At 43.4% G+C, this 20,065-nt stretch overlaps 1 protein-coding gene across 4 annotated transcripts in view; it reads right to left on the bottom strand.

Moving 5' to 3' along the window:
* LOC144680043 (transcription initiation factor TFIID subunit 4-like) overlaps window positions 1-20,065 on the bottom strand; it is a 160,453-nt gene that overhangs the window by 66,034 nt on the left and 74,354 nt on the right. For all 4 annotated transcript variants that reach the window (XM_078541154.1, XM_078541155.1, XM_078541153.1 and 1 more), the window contains one exon: window positions 9,772-9,902. In XM_078541154.1, the coding sequence (XP_078397280.1) occupies window positions 9,772-9,902 (131 nt within the window). The remainder of the gene's footprint in view (window positions 1-9,771; window positions 9,903-20,065) is intronic.

Here is a 20,065-nt window from a genome sequence, read left to right on the forward strand (position 1 = left end):
TCACGTAGGTCAGACCAGGTAAGGACAGAAGATTTCCTTCCCTCAAGGACATTAGTGAACCAGATGGGTGTTTTTTTTTTAACGACAATCGACGATAGTTTCGTGGTCACCGTTACTGAGGTGAGCTTTCAATTCCAGGTTTTTATTAACTGAATTTAAACTCCACCAGCTGCTAGGGTGGGATTTGAACCAGGGCCAGGGCCTCTGGATTATGAGTTCAGTGACATTACCACTGTGCCGCTGTCTCCCCCATAAGTTCCCACTCATGATACAACACAGGAACAGGCCATGTGGCCCATCGTGCCTGTACTGGCTTTCTGAAAACGCTATCCACTTTCTCTTTGTCCACAGCTCTGTATTTTTTTTCCCCCTCTAAGTACACATCCACTTCCTTTTTGAAAGCTATTAATCGCTTACTCCACCCTTTCAGGCAGTGAATTCCAGATCATAAGTCAGCTTTTTAAAAAAAAAAATCATCAACCCCCTGGCTTTTTTGCCAATTATCTTAAATCTGTGTCCTCTGGTTACCAATCCTCCTACTTCTGGTTTTCTGTCGAAATCAAAATTGGTTCTGTGTCTGGTTTTGGGGATTAGAGATTTCCTGATATCCTTTATATAAAATAAAGCCCAAGTAAAAATATATTAGTTGCTCCCAAAGGCTATAATTAGAACTAAAGAACATATGAGTTTGCCCAATGGCTGTAGATAAATGGAGTGCACGATGCAATACGGAGTCACGTAGACCAGAAAGCTTTGCGTTTAGTTTAATAGTCTGAGAGAAGTCAGGTGATTTACCAGAAGCAGACGTGGTGTTTATATGCCTGGCCCCATGATTCTAAGAAAAGATGGGGGCCAGAAGGAGGACGACAGAGGAGCGATATTGGATGTTGTGGAAAAATTAATGCCCAGAGGATACAGTTATTAGTCACTTGGCAAAAGAACCACAGGTCACACAGGGAAACCTTTATTTCTCATGAACTGAAAGGTAAAAGGAGTGACTGCGGATGCACTGCCTGAAAAGAGGCAGCAGAAGCAGATTCAATAACAACTTTCAAAGGGGAATCGGATAAATACCTGAAAAGGAAAAGGAAGCAAAGCTATGGGGGAAGAGCAGGGGTTATAGTATTAATTGAATAGTTCTTTGAAAGAGCCAGCACAGGCACAATGGGCCAAATGGCCCTCAATGCTGTTGTACTATTGGATGATCTTAAGAGGAACTTTTGGTGGGGGGCGGCGCAGCACGGTGGGCAGTGGGGTGAAGGGCAAGTGGAGGAAGAGAAGACAATGGGAATTCTCTTCCTGCTTGCTAACCAATATCCTCTGCTGCTAGTCAGCCTGTGCGATACTGGGAAAAGCCTTAGCTGTGATGCACAGTCCTTACTTAGACCAGAGGCCTGGGCACTTGAGCACCGATGCCTAAATTACCCTGCATCAATCACTGCCTTTCGGAGTGGTAAAGGGGCAAATTATTTGGGGGAATAAAAAGAGCATGGGGAGAAACACACAACTTCTGCACATCCTTACCATGAAAGTAAACAAGGCAATCAGTCCAACCAGTCCAGGCTGATGTTTATCTACCACTCAGGCAGTTAGTCCTACCTCTTGTTTACCCAGCATGTTCCCATATCCTATCATCCTTGGCTTTCATCCAGTCTCCAAATGTTGACAGCTTGTCCTTCAAACATTAAACCAGGAAGTGAATTCTCAACTAGGGAACTTCCTGCTCCCCTCAGTTCTGAACCCCTTACATTTAGTTTTCTGTCTAGGTCCCTTTGTCTTGATTCCCCTGCACCAAGTACTGGAAATGGACATTTTTTTTTTCAATATACAAAAAACTATCCATCCTTTCAGCATTTTAATCAAGCTGGAAAAAAAAACCTATCCATTTATAGCTGAGCTAACTTTTACTTCTGCCACAGGACTTGCACAAGTCATTTACATTTTCCTCTCACTGGGAAAGAGAACATCAACAGATTCCAGTAACTTAGGCTGCACACTGAATTAGGGCTCCCACAGTAACGAAAACCCAACAGTGACATTTCCAAATAGGATGGAGAAGTGCAGAGACATAACTCATCAACCGTGCACCACGCACAGTCAAAAACTAGATTTACACAGAATTTTAAAGACCAGAAAAGGCCATTTGGTCCAACAGGTCTATCCCCATATAAAATGTTCCAGACGAGCCTCCTCCCACTCTTCCTCCTCTCACCCCGATAAGAGTATCCTTCCATTCCTTTCTCGCTCATGTGTCTATCTAGCTCTCTCTGCACCCCCCACCCCACCCCCCCCCCCCAAAAAAAAATGTATCTATGCCATTTTTCTCAACCACTGGTAGAAGGTTTCACCGGTCTCTGGGTCAAGAAGTTTCTCTTGAATTCCTTACCGGATTTATTAATGGCCACTGTGTGTTCACGGCCCCGAGTTCTGGGCTCTCCCTCAAGTGGAAACGTCCCCTGTTAAACTCCATAGTTTTGATGATAAATTAGTGCAGCTGCTGCGTTAAGAGTTCAGATTTATTTATTTTCTCCTGCCAAGTTCAGTCGACGCAGCAGCACATCAAATACACATTATTGAGCCCTGGTAGCAGATACGGCAGAATTCATGAGTTGCCCGAAGGCAATTAACCTCCCTTTGGAAATTACTTAATTTTACTAATCTTTCTCTTTATAAATTATTTCAGCAGGATGTCGGCCCTCAAACATATAATTGTCTGTGTGGTTTTGGAGTTAAACTTAAAAGCACATTGCTCGGGATTGGAGAATTGCAGCCTGTGGTTGGAGACGACATGTAACATGTTGCTGGCTTGAACATGAATTTTAAAAACTTCAATGAAGCTTAAAGCCATACATAAAAACTATTCTTTTTTTAAAAAAAAAAATAAAAGACGAGGTGGATTTTTAAGATATCTGACACAAGAGATCTTGACCAGAAAAATTCAATTTGTAACCACATATCAAGGCAGCAGGCTCCCGACAGCTCAATCCCATCGTCCACTGATGGTGAATTTGAGACACCCCCACCAAATCAGACGAAAGTCACAGTTTAACACCGTAAATTCAGCATCCCTGGCCTCTGGCACATTCACGATTTGCACCACCCTGCTCGGGGCAGCTGTGCTTTCAGTGGCCTGGGTCACTGAAAGCACAAGATAAGTTCACACGGAGTTAGGGGGTAATGTATTAGCTTGGATAGAGGATTGGCTAAACAACAGAAAGCAGAGAGTCGGGATAAATGGGTCTTTTTCTGGATGGCAAGCTGTAACTAGTGGGGTGCCACGGGGTTCGGTCCTTGGGCCTCAACTATTTACAATCTACTTGGATTCAGGGATAGAAGGTATTATAGCTAAATTTGCAGATGACACCAAAATAAGTGGGAAAGTAAATTGCAATGAGGAAAGAAGAAATTTACAAATGGATAGGGACAGGTTAGGTGAATGGGCCAAAATTTGGCAGATGGAGTTTAACATGGATAAGTGTGAGGTTATCCATTTTGGTCGGAAGAATAAAAAGGCAACTTATTATTTAAATGGAGAGAAACTTCAGAATGCTTCAGTGCAGAGGGATCTGGGTGTCCTCGTGCATGAATCGCTGAAAGCTAGTATGCAGCTAATAAGGAAGGCAAATGGAATTTTGGCATTTATTGCTAAAGGAATAGAGTATAAAAATAGGGAAGTGTTGTTGCAACTGTACAAGGCATTGGTGAGACCGCACCTGGAGTACTGTGCACAGTTTTGGTCCCCTTACTTGAGGAAGGATGTAGTTGCATTGGAGGTGGTTCAGAGGAGGTTCACTAGATTGATTCGAGAGATGCGGGGCTTGTCTTATGAGGAGAGATTGAGCAGTTTAGGCCTATACTTGCTAGAGTTTAGAAGGATGAGAGGAGATCTAACTGAGGTATATAAGATGCTAAAGGGGGTAGACAAAGTAGACGTGAGGCGGGTGTTTCCCCTTCTGGGGCATTCTAGAACAAGAGGCCATAGTTTTAGGCTAAGGGGTGGTAGATTTAAATCAGAGATGAGGAGGAATTACTTTTCTCAAAGGGTCGTGAATCTGGGAATTCACTACCTCAGAGTGCAGTGGATGTCGGTACGCTGAATAAATTTGAGTAGATAGACAGATTTTTAATTAGTAATGGGTTGAAAGGTTATGGGGAGAGGGCGGGAAATTGGAGTTGAGGCCGAAACGAGGTCAGCCATGATCGTAATGAATGGCGGGGCAGGCTCGAGGGGCTGATTTGCCTACTCCTGCCCATAGCTCTTATGTTCTTGGTCCTAAACTTTGGAATTCGCTCCCTAAACCTCTCAAGCTCCCTCTCCTCCTTTAAGGTGCTTCTTAAAATCTACCTCTCTGACCACACTTTCGGTCACCTGTCCTAATATTGCCTTATGGGGCAACGTGTCAATTTTTTGTCAGAAACCCTCGCACGAAGCACTTTGGGTGCGTGTTACTATGCCAAAATAAATTCAAATGGTTATCAAGGAAATGGGCCCCCTGATTAAAGTAGCATCCATAAAATAGAAGGTGATCTTTGGAATTCTCTACCCAAGAGGGTATGTGGATGCTCCCATCATTGAATATATTCGAGGCTCAGAAGAGATATTTTTGGTCACTCAGGGAGTCATGGGATATAGGTGGGCAAAGAGTTGAGGCAGAAGATGAGCCACGGTTGTACTGAATGACGGAGCAGGCTCGAGGGGCCATATGACATACTCCTGCTCCTATTTTTGTTCTTATCCAGTCCAAAAGTAAATGGCTGTGACTAATTGGCTCAGTAGTTTATTCCACTCAAGACCAAAAACTCAGCAAAAAGGACTCATCCGTGGCTCACCCATGAATTTAAAGATAGTATTAGATTAAGAGAAGAAGCTTACAATGTTGCCAAAAAAAAAACAGTAGCAAGTCTGAGGATTGGAAGTGCTTTAGAAACCAGCAAAGGGCCGCCAAACATTGATAAAATGGGGGAAAAAGTGTGTAAATTATCTAGAAATACAAAACCCAGATTGTAAGAGCTTTTATAAGTACATAAAAAGGGAGAAAGTAGCTAAAGTAAACGTTGGTCCCTTAGAAGCAGAGGCAGGAGAAACTATCATGGGGAATGAGGAAATGCCAGAGGCATTGAATAATTTTGTCTGTTTTTAGAATACAGGTTTCATTCCAGAAGCGGACAATGACCTAGGGGCTAAAAACTGTGAGGAAAGTAAGGAAATTAATATCAGCAGAGATAAAGTACTGGAGAAACCTAAGGGACTAAAATCCGACAAATCCCCAGGACCTGACACCTATAGCCCAGGGTTTTAAAAGAGACAGCTGCAGAGATAGTGGATGGGCTAGTTACAATTCTCCAACATTGCTTAGATTCAGGAACAGTCCCACTAGATTGGAAGTTGGAGAATGTTACACCGCTTTTCAAGAAAGAAGGGAGAGAGAAATCAGTGAGCTACAGGTCAGTTAGCCTAATATCAGTTGTTGGGAAAATGCTGGAATCTATTAAAGAAGTCTTAACAATGTGCTTAGTAAGGCGTAGTATGATTAGAACAAGTAAACATGATCTTACTAAAGGGAAATCCTGTTTGACAATTTTATTAAGAGTTTTTTTGAAGATGATGGGGCTGGAGGATGTTCCAGAGATCGGGAGGGTTGTAGGGGTTGAGGGAGATTGCAGAGATACGTAGGGTTTGTAGGGACTGTGGAAGGTTACACAGATAGAGAGGGGTGAGGCCATGGAGTTATTTTAACACAGGGATGAGAATTCCAAAACCGATGCACAGCAGGTTTTTAAAGTGAGGAGAGTCAAATAGGAAACAAACAGGGAAGTGTTCCATATGATAAAATGTTTTCACCCAGAGGGTTGTGGGGGGTCTGGAACTCCCTGCCTGAAATAGTAGGGGCAGAAACCCTCAACTCATTTAAAAGGTGTTTGGATATGTGCCTGAAGTCCTGTAACCTCCAGGGCTACGGAGGAAGTGCTGGAAAATGGGGTGAGGCTTGGTTGGCGGGGGCGGGGGGGGGGGGTTGCTTTTCAGCTGACATAGGCACAATGGGCAGAGTGGCCTCATTCTCTACTGCTAACTTTTCTACATTTTATAAATATCTGGGGAGGAGGAATGTACAGGGATGTGGGGAAGAGGGTGGCAGAGTGACAGTATGCTCCTGAGGAGAGCCAGAATGGACATGATGGACTGAATGGCCTTCCTCTGTGCTGCAACAATTCTATGTAACTAGTAGGGGAGATAAGGGGAACTAAATGTAGTGTACCTTGATTTCCAAAAGGCATTTGATAAGGTGCTGCACAAAATGTTAATAGGTAAGATAAACTCATGGAGTTGGGAGATGACATTTTAGCCTGGACAGAGGATTGGTTAACGGATAGAAAGCAGAGAGTGGGCATAAACGGGACCTTTTCAAGTTGGCAGGCAGTGAATAGTGAAGTGCCATAAGGATCAGTGCTGGGGCCTCAGATATTTACAGTCTATAGAGGAATTCGGTGGCACAGTGATATTGTCACTGGACTAGTATTCCAGAGACCCGGGCTCAAATGCCACCACGGCAGATGGTGAAATTTGAATTGAATAAACAAAAAATCTGGAATTAAAAGTCTGATGATCACCATGAAGCCATTGCCGACTGTCGTTAAAAAAAACCATTTGGTTCACTAATGTCCTTGCTTGGTCTGGCTGACATGTGACTCCAGGCCCCACTAGCAATGTGGTTGACTCTTAAATGCCCTCTGAACAAGGGCAATAAATGCTACACCCACATCCCATGAGCTAATAAAAAAAATCTATATTAATGACTTAGATACATTGCTCTTGATCTATTTGTCTAATTTGCTGATGACACCAAGCAGTGTGGAAAGGTAAGCTGTGGGGAGGACACAGAGAGGCTGCAAAGAGATATAGACAGGTTAAGTGAGTGGGCAACAAGATGACAGATGGAGTACATGGTGAGAGGACCAAATTAGTGAACTTTCGCTGTTCTGCCTCCAATGAAAGTATATCCTCTCTTAAATGTGGAGACCAAAACTGCGCGCACAACTCCAGATGTGGTCTCACCAAAACATTGGTCGTAAGAATAAAAAAGCAGAATGTTTTTTAAAAGGTGAGAAATTTTTAAGTCCCTTGGGCGTGCTTGTACAAGGAATGCAGAAAGTTAGCTTGCAGCTGTAGCAAGCAATTAGGAAAGCAAATGGCATGTTGGCCTCTATTACAAGGGGATTGGAGTACCGGAATAAAGACTTGCTACAATCTGACAGGGTTTTGGCGAGACCACATCTGGAGTTGTGCGCGCAGTTTTGGTCTTCACATTTAAAAGAGGATATACTTTCATTGGAAGCAGAACAGCGGAGGTTCACTAATTTGGTCCCTAGGATGAGGGGTTTGTCCTATGACAGGCTGAGTAAATTGGGTCTATATTCTCTGGAGTTTAGAAGCATGAGAGGCAATCTCGACGAAACCTACAAAATTCGGAAGAGGCTCGATAGGGTGGACACAGAATTTGTTTGCGCCAGTCGGGGAATCTAAAATACTGGGCACAGAGGCTCTCTCAACTTGAAAAAGCCCCACTTTATGCCCAATCTGTTTTCTATCCATTAACCAATCCTCCATCTACGCCAATATATTACCCCAAAGTGGCTCTGAAGACAACTCATACGGACTCAAAACGTTAACTCTTCCTCTCTCCACAGGTGCTGCCAGACCTGCTGAGTACTCTCTCAGAATTTTCTGTTTTTCTCTGGGAGCAGAGTCTCAGGATAAGGGGCAGATCATTTAGGGCTGAGATGAAGAGAACTGACTTCACTCAAAGAATTATGAATCTTTGGAAGTCTCTACCCAAGAGGGTTGTGGATGCTCCATCATTGAATACATTTAAGACTGGGATAGACAGATTTTTGGTCTCTCAGGGGATTAAGGGATATGGGGAGCGGACGGGAAAATGGAGTTGAAGCCCAAGATCAGCCATGATCGTATTGAATGGGGGAGCAGACTCGATGGGCCGTGTGGTCTATTCCTGCTCCCAAGTGTTCTAGTGAGACTCAAATTACGTCAGTTCATATGTTAAAGACATGCTGGAAGAATAGAAAACCACCAGGATGAATGTGACCATCTCAAAGGAAAAAAAGTCACCATTGGTGTCAGACAGGATGCCAAAAGGCACTTTCACCACAAGAGGCAGTATTTCAGTTTACAGACAAGCCTCAAATCCCTCTCTAGAATTTACAATTCGCATTCTAGTTTTCAAATTGCTCCATGGCCTTTCTCCCTTCCTATCTCCAACCTGCACCATCCCAAAACCCTCCAAAATCTGTGTTCCTCAATTTCTGGCCTCATGCACATCACCCAATTTTCATCACTGCACCTTCAGTTGCCTGGGCCCATAACTTTGGAATTCCCTCCCTAAACCTTACCACTCATCTTCTCCTTAGACCTTGCCTGACCTGTCCTAATAGCTTACACAGCTCTGTGAAATTGTTTGATAAGCACTCTTGAAAAATTACTAATACTCAAAATAAAAGTGGAAACTTTAAGCACACGCGGCTTTCTTCAGGCTCAGGTGATGCCAGGAGCCTGTAGCTGCCCAGGAAGCTGAGCTGGGTTGAGCCGTCACCGGTGGCAAAGAAATCCCATTCTCCAAACAGCATCTGGGACTAGGTTTCCCTGACCAAATTAAGACGTAGTGATAAGCAGATTGCAAAGAAAGCAAGATAGAGATTTAAAAACAAATTAAGATGAACTACTTGAAATCAAATCATAGAATGATAAAGCACAGGAGGTCATTCAGCCCAGTGTGCCTATGCTGGCTCTTTGAAAAAGCTAATTAGTCCCACTCACTGTTCTAAACCTCGAGCCTGCAAATTTCCTTCCAATCATTTATCAAAATTATCCTTTCGATACTATTGATTCTGCTTTCACTGCCCTTTCAGCGAGTGCATTCTGAATCACAACAACATTTCGCTGTGTGAAAACTCTCTCGTTACGTTTTGTGCTTTTGCCAATTATCTACTGTCCTCTGATTACCAAGCATTCAGCCACTGGAAACTGTTTCTCCTTACTTGCTCAACCCAAAGCCCTTCATGATTTTGAACACCTCTATGAAATCTTGCCTTAACCTTCTCTGCTCTAAGGAGAACAAGCCCAGCTTCTCCAGTCTCTCCATGTTACCTCAAAAGTTCCTCATCCCTGGTACCATTCTAGTCAATCCACTCTGCACCCTCTCCAAGGCCTTGGCATCCTTCTTAAAGTGTGGTGCCCAGAATTAAAGAAGGACTTACATTTATATTGTGCTTTACATGACTACCAATATCTCCAAGTGCTTTACACTGTTGCAATCGAGGAAACACCAGTTTGTGCACAAGCTCCCACAAACAGCAATGTAATAATGACCAGATAATCTGCTTTTATGATGTGTTGATTGAAGGATAAACATTGGCCAGGACACTGGGAATAACACCCCAGCTCTTCTTTTACCATGGAATATTTTCCATCCATTTCAGCTGGCAGATGGAGGTCTCAGTTCAACATCTCATCCAAAAGACACTGACAGCTGACAGTGCAGCACTCCCTCAGCACTGCACTGGAATGCCAACCTACATTTTTGCACACTTTCCAAATTCTTCAGGCGGGGTCTAATCGGTGATCTGTAAATGTTTTGTATAATTGACTAGCATTTGCACTCTGCACTCTTATTTATAAAGCCATGGACCCCTTATGCAAATTCTCAGTAGATGTTTAAGTGGGCTCTTTACCATCGATACAAACATAAGATGGCAAACCTTGTACGTCGCCATCCGATGCTGTGCAATTACAGTGAGCTTTTCCACGAGTTCCCGTAAATGCTCTTGCGTTGCGTGAGATATGGTGCTCAACACGTCAGAATTCACCTCTGTCACACCATGTTTCTTCCCTGCAGGAGGAGGAGGAGCAATGCGTCATTTATTACTGCACGACTCAAAGCAAAACCCCAGCATTAACTTCCCTTCTAGCCCAAAGTACACCTGGTTCCTCGGAAAGCGGCAAACTCAACCCCTCCTATTGTTAACAACTTACATTCATAAAGAAACAGAAAATGCTGGTAAAACTCAGCAGGTCTGGCAACATCTGTGGAGAGAGAAAAACAGATTAACATTTCGAGCCCAATATGACTCTTCTTTGGAAACGTTAACTGTGTCTCTCCCCACAGATGCTGCCAAACCCACTGAGATTTTCCAACACTTTTTATTTCAGATCTCCAGCATCCGCATTATTTTGGTTTTACACTGCATTTATATAGCATCTTTTAACTTGTTAAAATGTCCCAAGGTGCTTCATGGGAGCGACTATCAAACAAAATTTGACACCGATTCCCCCATAAGGAGCTACGAGGACAGGCGACCAAAAACTTGGTCGAAGAGGTTGGTTTTATGGAGCATCTTAAAGAAGGGGAGAGGAGGTAGAGAGGTGGAGAGGTTTAGGGAGGAAACTCCAGAGTTTAGCGCTAAAGCAACCAAAGGCTCTGCCGCCAATGGTGGAGTGATTTTAATCAGGGATGCACAAAAAGCACAGTACTGCTGAAAATGAGAATCATAAAATGCTATGCCCTGATACAAAAAGTATGTCATTGATTGAAAGGGCAGAGGATCAGGATTCTTATAACGATACAGCTTCAAATAACTATTCATCTCACAACCAAAAAGCTGGCTCGAAGCACTGGGAAATATACATATTTTATTTTGCCTTAAGCACTCTATTTCGAGGTCACTTGGAAGGCGAGTATGGTATTAAAATGATCACAAGAGGAAAAGCATAGCTTGGGTGGAAATGGGTAAAGAGAGCATCAGAAACAAGTATTTATTTAAAATGGTTGCAATTGATTTTTTTTATATATAATACCAGAAACACACCTCACGTTACCAACATTGAGATGAAATGTTTAAAAGCAATTAAAAAGCAAAAAAACTGTTCCTGAAACAGGAATTACCTCAGACAATTTATTTCTAAAGTATGGGGTTTTAGCTTAATGTAATAAATTGACAAGATGACAAAAACAGCAAAAATAAAAAGATATCACAGTGGGCATTTTAGCTCCAGGCACCATGCGGCTGACATCATGTTAAAAAGTTATTTTTAGCCCTATTTACTGTTGTGGAAGCTGGCTTATTTACAGCAACAACTTGTGTTTATATAGTTCTCTTAATGTCTTAAAACATTCCAAGGCGCTTCACAGCAGCGTTAGCAAACAAAATTTGACACAAAGCCATTTGAGGAGATATTAGGACAGGTCATCAAAAGCTTAGTCTAAGCGGTAACTTTGAGGGGGAATTTTAAAGGATGAGAGAGAGACAAGAGCCAGAGAGGCTTAGAGAGGGAATAACAGAGCTAAAGGCCTAGGCAGCTTAAGGCACGACTGCCGACAGTGGAGCGATTAAAAACAACGATGCACAGAAGACCAGAATTGGAGGAGCGCAGAGATCTCAGAGGGCGGTAGGGCTGGAGAAGGTTACATAGATAGGGAGGGACAAAGTGATGGAGGGAGCTGGGAATGAGGATGAGAATTTTTATCAAGTAAGTGTTGCCAGACTAGGAGCCAATGTGTGTCAGTGAGCATGGGGTACAGGGTGAATGGGACTTGGTGCAAGTTAGAATATGGGCAGCAGAGTTTGGATGAGCTCATATTACAGAAAGCTGCTACAGGATAACATAGATTGAGACCTGAACCTGGATATTGAAGGGTACGTGACATTTAGGGAAGACAAGAAGTTAGGAAAAGGTGGAAGGGGTGGCTCTGTTAATTCATGATGCTTTTAGCACACGAGAGAGGGATGACCTAAGTTTTGGAAACCAGGATGTAAGAGCAGTTTGGGTTGAGATGAGGAATGATAAAGGCAAGAAGCCACTTGTGGGAATGGTGCACAGGCCCCCTAATTGTAACTACACAATAGGACAGAGTATAAAAGAGATAACGGGAGCTTGCCAGAAAGGTACAGCAATAATCATGAAACATTTTAATCTACATATAGGCTGGAAAAATCAGATGGACAAAGATAAGGACTTCATAGAATGTTTGGAGATAGTTTCTGAGAACAGCACGTTCTGGAGCCAACCAGAGAGCAGGCCTGGTAATGAGCAATGAGATGGGATTAATTGATAACCTCTTAGTGAAGGCACCCCCTAGTTAGCAGCGATCATAATACAATTGAATTTTACATTCATTTTGAGGGAGAAATGAGTGCGTCCAAGACTACTATTTTAAACTTATGTAAGGGCAATTATGAGGGCATGAAAGTAGAGCTAACTAAAGTGAACTGGCAAATGAGGTTACGGGATAGGTCAATAGAAGTTCAGTGACAGACATTTAAAGGGATATTTCAGAATACACGGAACATTTATATTCCAATGAGAAAGGAAAATTCCAAGGGAAGGGCCCACCATACATGGTTAACAAAAAAAGTTAAAGACAGTACCAAACTTAAAAGAAAAAGCATATAATCACGCAAAGACGGGTGGCAGGTCAGAGGAGATTGAGAGAGGACGACCCTGGGACAGGCAGTCAGCAGCGACCTAGAAGATACAGTTTATCGAGAGGATCTATCATCTAGACTATACTCAAGTAGGAGTAAGGGAAAAATAAAAGAAAGGGTCCATATTCTATTTAGTTAAGATATGTCTGGGGAGCTCAGTCCAATACCTTGCACATCCTGAGCTATGTGGGAAATCCTAGACACTCCTGGCAGTCTGAATGACCATGTGTGCAGGAGGCTACTTGAGCTCCAGGTTTCAGAGCTTAAGTGGCAGCTGGGAGCTCTACAGTGCATTCACGAGGCTGAAAGGTTCATGAATAGCATGTTTCAGGACGTGGTCACCCCGGAGCTTAAGGAAGTGCAAGCAGAGAGGGGATGGGTGACTGCCAGATAGAAGGGGACCAGGCAGGTAGTGAGGGAATCTCCTGAGTGTATCTCGCTCGCAAACCGTTTCTTGGCCTTGGAAAACGGTGAGACGACGGTTCCTCTGTTGAGGCCTACCAGAACAAAGGCCATGGCACTGTGGGTGGTCCAGCTGCTCAGGGCAGGAAGTGTGGAAGCGAATTCGTTAGTGAAGGGAGTAGACAGGCGCTTCTGCAGCCGTAGGCATGGCTCCAGGATGGTATATTTCCTCACGGGTGCCAGGGTCAAGGATGTTATGGAACGGCTGCAGAACGTTCTGAAAGGGGAGGGCGAACAGCCAGAGGTCGTGATCCATGTTGGGACCAATGGCATAGGAAGAAAGAGAAATGAGGTCCTGCAAGCAGACTTTGGGGAGTTAGGTAGGAAATTGAAATGCAGAACTTCAAAGGTAGTAATCTCCGGATTACTCCCGACGCCACACAGTAGTGAGTATAGGAACAGAAGGATAGAATGCATGGCTAGAGAGATGGTGCAGGAGGGAGGGCCTTAGGTTCCTGGGGCATTGGGACTGTTTCTGGGGGAGGGTGGGACCTGTACAAGTTGGACAGGTTACATCTGAACAGGAATTGGACCAACATTCTTGCGGGGAGGTTTGCATGTTGGGGCGGATTTAAACTAAATTGGCAGGGAGATGGGATCGTGAAAAGTAGTTCAGAGGGGAGAGAAGCTGAGATGGAATTAGAAGTTAAAACTCTAGTAAGTGGGTCTGGCGGGCAGAGGAAACATAGGCTAGATAAGAAAGTGAGTTCAGCAAGGCTAAACGGAACAAATTTTAATATGCAAGGTGCCTGAGCAGTAAGACAGGTGTGCTGAGGGCACAGATAGGCATGTTGGAGTATGATATCATAGCTATGACCAAGACTTGGCTAAAAGGGCAGGATTGGCAGCTCAACGTTCCTGGTTATCGGGTATTCAGACGATATAGAGAGTGGGATAGGAGAGGCAGCCCACAAAGGAGGGGGCAGTTCTGGACCTAATATTCAGAAATGAACCTGGGCAGGTGGAAAATGTATCAGTAGGGGAGCATTTTGGAGATAGTGACCACAACTTAGTTAGATTTAGGACAGTTATGGAAAAGGATAAGGTTGGGCCGGGAATAAAAGTTCTAAATTGGGGAAAGGCTAATTTTACTAAGATGAGATGCGATTTGGCCCAACTGGACTAGGAGCAGCTACTTGCTGATGAAACTGTGTCAGAGCAGTGGGAGGCATTCGAGGAGGAAATAGCCAGAGTACTGGGCAAATATGTTCCCGTAAAGAAAAAGAGGGGGACCAAGTCCAGAGAACCCTGGATGTCAAGGGACACAAAGATTAGGATTAAGTAAAAAAGAGAAGCTTATGGCAGATACCGAGGGCTCAATATTCCAAAATCCTTAGAGGAGTATAAAAAGTGCAGAGGGGAACTTAAAAAGGAAATTAGGAAAGCTAAGAGTGTGCATGAGAAAGCATTGGTGGGTAGAATAAAGGAAAACCCAAAGGGGTTTTTTAAATATATAAAGAGCAAGAGAATAACTAGGGAAAGAATAGGGCCAATTAAGGACCATTAAGGACCATAGAGGTAACCTGTGTGTGGGCCCAGGAGACGTGGGTGCAGTCCTCAATGAATACTTTGCGTCGGTCTACACAATGGATAAGAATGACATCAGGATGGAGGAGTGTGAAATATTAGAGGAAATTAACATAGAGAGGAGGTACTAGCAGGTTTATTGGCCTCAAAAGTGGATAAATCCGCAGGCCTAGGTGAGATGTATCCCAGGCTGTTGAGGGAGGCAAAGGAAGAGATATTAGGGGCCCTGGCAGTAATTTTCAAATCCTCTCTGCCCACAGGTGAGGTGCCAGAGGATTGGAGGACTGCTAACCTTGTCCCATTACTAAAAAAAGGGAGGAAGGGACAGTCCAGGAAATTACAGGCCAGTCAATCTAACCTCGGTAGTGGGGAAGTTACTAGAAAGAATTCTGAGGGACTTGTTAAGGGAAGGTCGTGTTTGACAAAACTGATCGAACTTTTTGAGGAGGTGACCATGGCTGTTGATGAGGGTAATGCATTTGATGTGGTCTACTTGGACTTTAGCAAGGCTTTTGATAAGGTCCCTCATGGCAGACTGGTCAAGGAAGAAAAAGCCCTTGAGATCCAAGGCAAAGTGGCACGTTGGATCCAAAATTGGCTGAGAGGCAGGAAGCAGAGGGTGATGGTAGAGGGATGTTTCTGTGACTGGAAGTCTGTTTCCAGTGGGGTTCCACAGGGCTCAGTCCTGGGGGCCTTGCTGATTGTGGGGTACATAAATGATTTGGACTTAAATGTAGGGGGTATGATCAAGAAGTTTGCGAATGGCACGAAAATTGGTAGGGTAGTAAATAGAGAGGAGGATAGCTGTAAACTGCAGGAGGATGTCAATGGACTGGTCAGGTGGGCAGAGCAGCGGCAAATGGAACTCAACACGGAAAAGTGTGAGGTAATGCACTTGGGGAGGGCTAACAAGGCAAGAGATTATACAATGAATGGCAGAGCCCTGGAAAGTACTGAAGATCAGAGGGACCTTGGTGTGCATATCCATAGATACTGAAGGTAGCAGGGCAGGTAGGTAAGGTGGTTAAGGCGGCATATGGGATACTTGCCTTTATTAGCCGAGGCATAGAATACAAGGGCAGGGAGGTTATGCTGGAACTGCATAAAACGCTGGTTAGGCCACAACTGGAGTACTGTGTATTCTGGTCACCACATTATAGGAAGGATGTGATTGCACTGGAGAGGGTGCAGAGGAGATTTCCCAGGATGCTGCCTGGTCTGGAGGGTCCGAGCTATGTGGAAAGATTGGACAGGCTGGCGTTGTTTTCCTTGGAGCAGCGAAGGTTGAGAGGGGTCCTGATAGAGGTGCATAGGATTATGAGGGGCTAGATAGGGTGAATAGAAAGCCACTTCATCCATTAGTAGAGGGATCAATAACCAGGGGGCATAGATTTAAGCTAATAGGAAGGCTAAGAGGGGAGTTGAGGAGAAATTTTTTCACCCAGAGGGTGGTGGGAGTCTGGAACTCACTGCCTGAAAGGGTGGTTGAGTCAGAAACTCTCGTAACATTTAAGAAGTATTTAGATATTCACTTGCGTTGCCATAGCCTCCAGGGGTATGTGCCAAACGCTGGAAAATGTGAGAGTGTCGTCAGATCTTTGCTGACCAGCGCGGACACGATGGGCTGAATGGGCTCCTTCTGTGCTGTAAACGTCAATGAGTCAGAAGATTGGGTAGAATATAAAGAACAGCAAAGAGTGACAAAAAGATTAACAAGGAGGGCAAAAAAAGAGTATGAGAGAAAGCTAGCTAGTAATATAAAGACAGATAGTAAGAGTTCCTACAGATATTTAAATAAGAAAAAAAGTTAAAGTCAGCATTGGTCCTATAAAGTGCGCATCTGGGGAATTGATAATGGAAAGTAGGGAGATGGCAGACGAATTAAACAGGTATTTTGCTTCAGTCTTCACTGTAGAGGACACAAGTAACATTCCGGAAATAGCTGGCAATCAGGAAATGGAAGGGAGGGAGGAACTCAGGAAAATTACAATCACCACGGAAGTGGTATTGAACAAATTGTTGGGGCTGTGGGATGACAAATCCCCAGGTCTAGGTTCACTTCACCCTAAAGTCTTGAAACAAGTGGCTAGTGAGATAGTTGATGCACTGGTTTTAATTTTCCAAAATTCCCTCGATTCAGAGAAGGTTCCATTAGATTGGAAAATAGCGAATATAACTCCTTTATTCAAAAAGGGAGGGAAGCAGAAAGCAGGAAACTATAGGCCAGTTAGCCTAACATCAGTCATGGGGAAAATGTTAGAAGCTATTATTAAAGAAGTTATAGTGGGGCATTTAAAAAATTCAAGGCAATCAGGCAGAGTCAACATGGTTTTGTAAAAGGGAAATCATGTTTAACCAATTTATTGGAGTTCTTTGAAGGAGTCACATGTGCTGTACATAAAGGGGAACCGGTGGATGTGCTGTACTTAGATTTTCAGAAGGCATTTGATAAAGTGCCACATCAAAGCTTATTGCAGAAAATAAAAGCTCATGGTGTAAGGGGTAACATTGGCATGGATAGAATTTGGCTAGCTAACAGGATGCAGAGGGATGGCATAAATAGGTCTTTTTGTGGTTAGCAGGATGTGATGAGTGGTGCGCCACAGGGATCAGTGCTGGGGCCTCAACTTTTTACAATTAAATAAATGACTTGGATGAAGGGGCTAAAGGAATGGTGGTTAAATTTAAAGGTTCCATTAGATTGGAAAATAGCGAATATAACTCCTTTATTCAAAAAGGGAGGGAAGCAGAAAGCAGGAAACTATAGGCCAGTTAGCCTAACATCGGTCATGGGGAAAATGTTAGAAGCTATTATTAAAGAAGTTATAGTGGGGCATTTAAAAAATTCAAGGCAATCAGGCAGAGTCAACATGGTTTTGTAAAAGGGAAATCATGTTTAACCAATTTATTGGAGTTCTTTGAAGGAGTCACATGTGCTGTACATAAAGGGGAACCGGTGGATGTGCTGTACTTAGATTTTCAGAAGGCATTTGATAAAGTGCCACATCAAAGCTTATTGCAGAAAATAAAAGCTCATGGTGTAAGGGGTAACATTGGCATGGATAGAATTTGGCTAGCTAACAGGATGCAGAGGGATGGCATAAATAGGTCTTTTTGTGGTTAGCAGGATGTGATGAGTGGTGCGCCACAGGGATCAGTGCTGGGGCCTCAACTTTTTACAATTAAATAAATGACTTGGATGAAGGGGCTAAAGGAATGGTGGTTAAATTTGCTGATGGCACAAAGATAGGTAGGAAAGTAAATTGTGAAGAGGACGTAAGTGACATAGCTAGGTAAAGTGAGTGGGCAAAGATCTGACAAATGGAGTATAATGAGGGCAAATGTGAAATCATTCATTTTGGCAGGAAGAATAAAAAAGAAACTTATTATCTAAATGGTGAGAGATTGCAGAGTCAGACATTCAGAGGGATCTAGGTATCCTAGTGCACGATTCACAAAAGGTTAGTATGCAGGTACAGCAGGTAATTAGGAAAGCTAATAGAATGTTATCGTTTATTGTGAGGTGAAATGATTACAAAAGAAGGGAGGTTATGCTTCAGTTGTACAGGGCATTGGTGGGACTGTTAGGAAAGAGAGATAGTTATATTTGAATTTGTGGGTGTTAGGAATGAGTTTTAGCTTTAAAGTTTAAGTTTGATTTGTACTTCTGCATCTGTCGATTAAGAGAGGTCAAATGGAGTTTTAGTTAGGATCTATCAGGCTGGGTTCCACCTTGGGATCAGGCTTGTCCAGGGGTAATCTCAGCTGGGGATCATAACAGGGGCCACATCTGGAGTAGTGTACACAGTACTGGTCTCCTTATTTAAAGATAGATCTAAATGTGTTAGAAGTAGTTCAGAGAATATCTACTAGACTAATACCAGAAATAGGCGGGTTGTCCAATGAGGAAAGGCTGGACAGACTAGGCTTGTATCCACTGAAATTTAGAAGAGTAAGGGGTGACTTAATTGAAACTTTTAAGATCCTGAGGGGCCTTGACAGGGTGGATGTGGAGAGGATGGTTCCTCTTGTGGGTGAATCTGGAACCAGGGGTCGCTGTTTAAAAATAAGGGGTCGCTCATTTAAGACAGAGATGAGGAGAATTTTTTTCTCTGAGAGGGTTGAGTGCCTCTGGAACCCTTCCTCAAATGGCAGTGGAAGCAGAGTCTTCGAATATTTTTAAGGTAGAGCTAAATAGATTCTTGATCAACAAAAGGGTGAAAGGTTATCTGGGGTAGGCAGGAATTTGGGGTGAGGTTACATTCAGATCAGCCATGACCTTATTGAATGGCACAGCAGGCTCGAGGGCCGAAAGGCCTACTCCTGCTTCTAATTCATATGCAGTACAAAGGGATATGGGTGTCCTTGTATATGAATCACAAAAAGTTAGAATGCAGGTACAGCAAGTAATTAGGAAGGTAAATGGAATGTTGTCCTTTATTCAAAGGGGACAGAGTATAAAAGTAGGGAAGTCTTGCTGCAACTGTACAGGGTATTGTTGAGACCACACTTGGAGTACTTTGTACAGTTTTGGTCTCCTTAAGGAAGGATATACTTGCAATAGAAGCAGTTCGGAGAAGGTTTACTAGGCTGATCCTGGGATGAATGGATTGTCTTATGAAGAAAGATTGAGCAGGTTGGGCCTATACTCATTGCAATTTAGAAGAATAAGAGGTGATCTAAAGATTCTGCAGGGACTTGACAGAGTAGATGCCAGGAGGATGTTTCCTCTCCTGGGGGAATCTAGAGCTAGAGGGAACAGTTTTAAAATAAGGGGTCTCCCTTTTAGACAGAGATGAGGAGGAATTTATTCTCATTAGTCTTTAGAATCCTCTTCCCCAGTAAGCAGTGGAGGCTGGGTCATTAAATATATTCAAGGCTGAGTTAGACAGATTTTTGATCTACAAGGGGGTCGAGGGTTATAGGGGAGAGGCAGGAAAGTGGAGGTGAGGCCAGAATCTGATCAGCCATGATCTTATTGCATGAAGGAGAAAGCTTGAGGATCCGAATGGCTAATCCTGCTCCTATGGCTTCTGCTCTTATGTTTACGTTTTATATTGAGCACACAGCATTTAGGTGAGAGGCAGTCAATAGTAGAAGCGTGGGACCAATAGACAGAAGGTGAACTGGGCATGGGGCAGAATGTGGCTGGGAGGGGAGTAGAGCAAAAGGAAGCACTCAGGCAACAGCAAAGGAGCTGGTGGGGTACAGAGAAAAAACTATTGCCTCTAGAAGCAAAGCCTACTACAGGGGAACATAACCTTCAAATCAAAACTCAAGCATGGAGGGGTGAAATCAGAAAGCATTTCTTCACACAAGACAGTAGCAGAAATGTGGAACTCTTCCCAAAAAAGCCCCTGAAGGCTTTTCCGCCATTCAATGACATCATAGCTGATCTGTATCTAAGCTCCATAGTATTTTATGCTCTTGTCCACAAAAATCTATCAAGTTATTAGAAATGATCATTAAGGAGGTTACAGCTGGGCACTTAGAAGAGCACAAGGCAATTGGGAAGAGTCAGCATGGTTTTGTGAAAGGAAAATCATGTTTAGCCAATTTATTGGAGGTTTTTTTGAAGGAG

Source organism: Cetorhinus maximus, chromosome 4 (assembly GCF_964194155.1).
Source record: "Cetorhinus maximus chromosome 4, sCetMax3.hap1.1, whole genome shotgun sequence".
In the NCBI taxonomy this organism is placed as follows: Eukaryota; Metazoa; Chordata; class Chondrichthyes; order Lamniformes; family Cetorhinidae; genus Cetorhinus; species Cetorhinus maximus.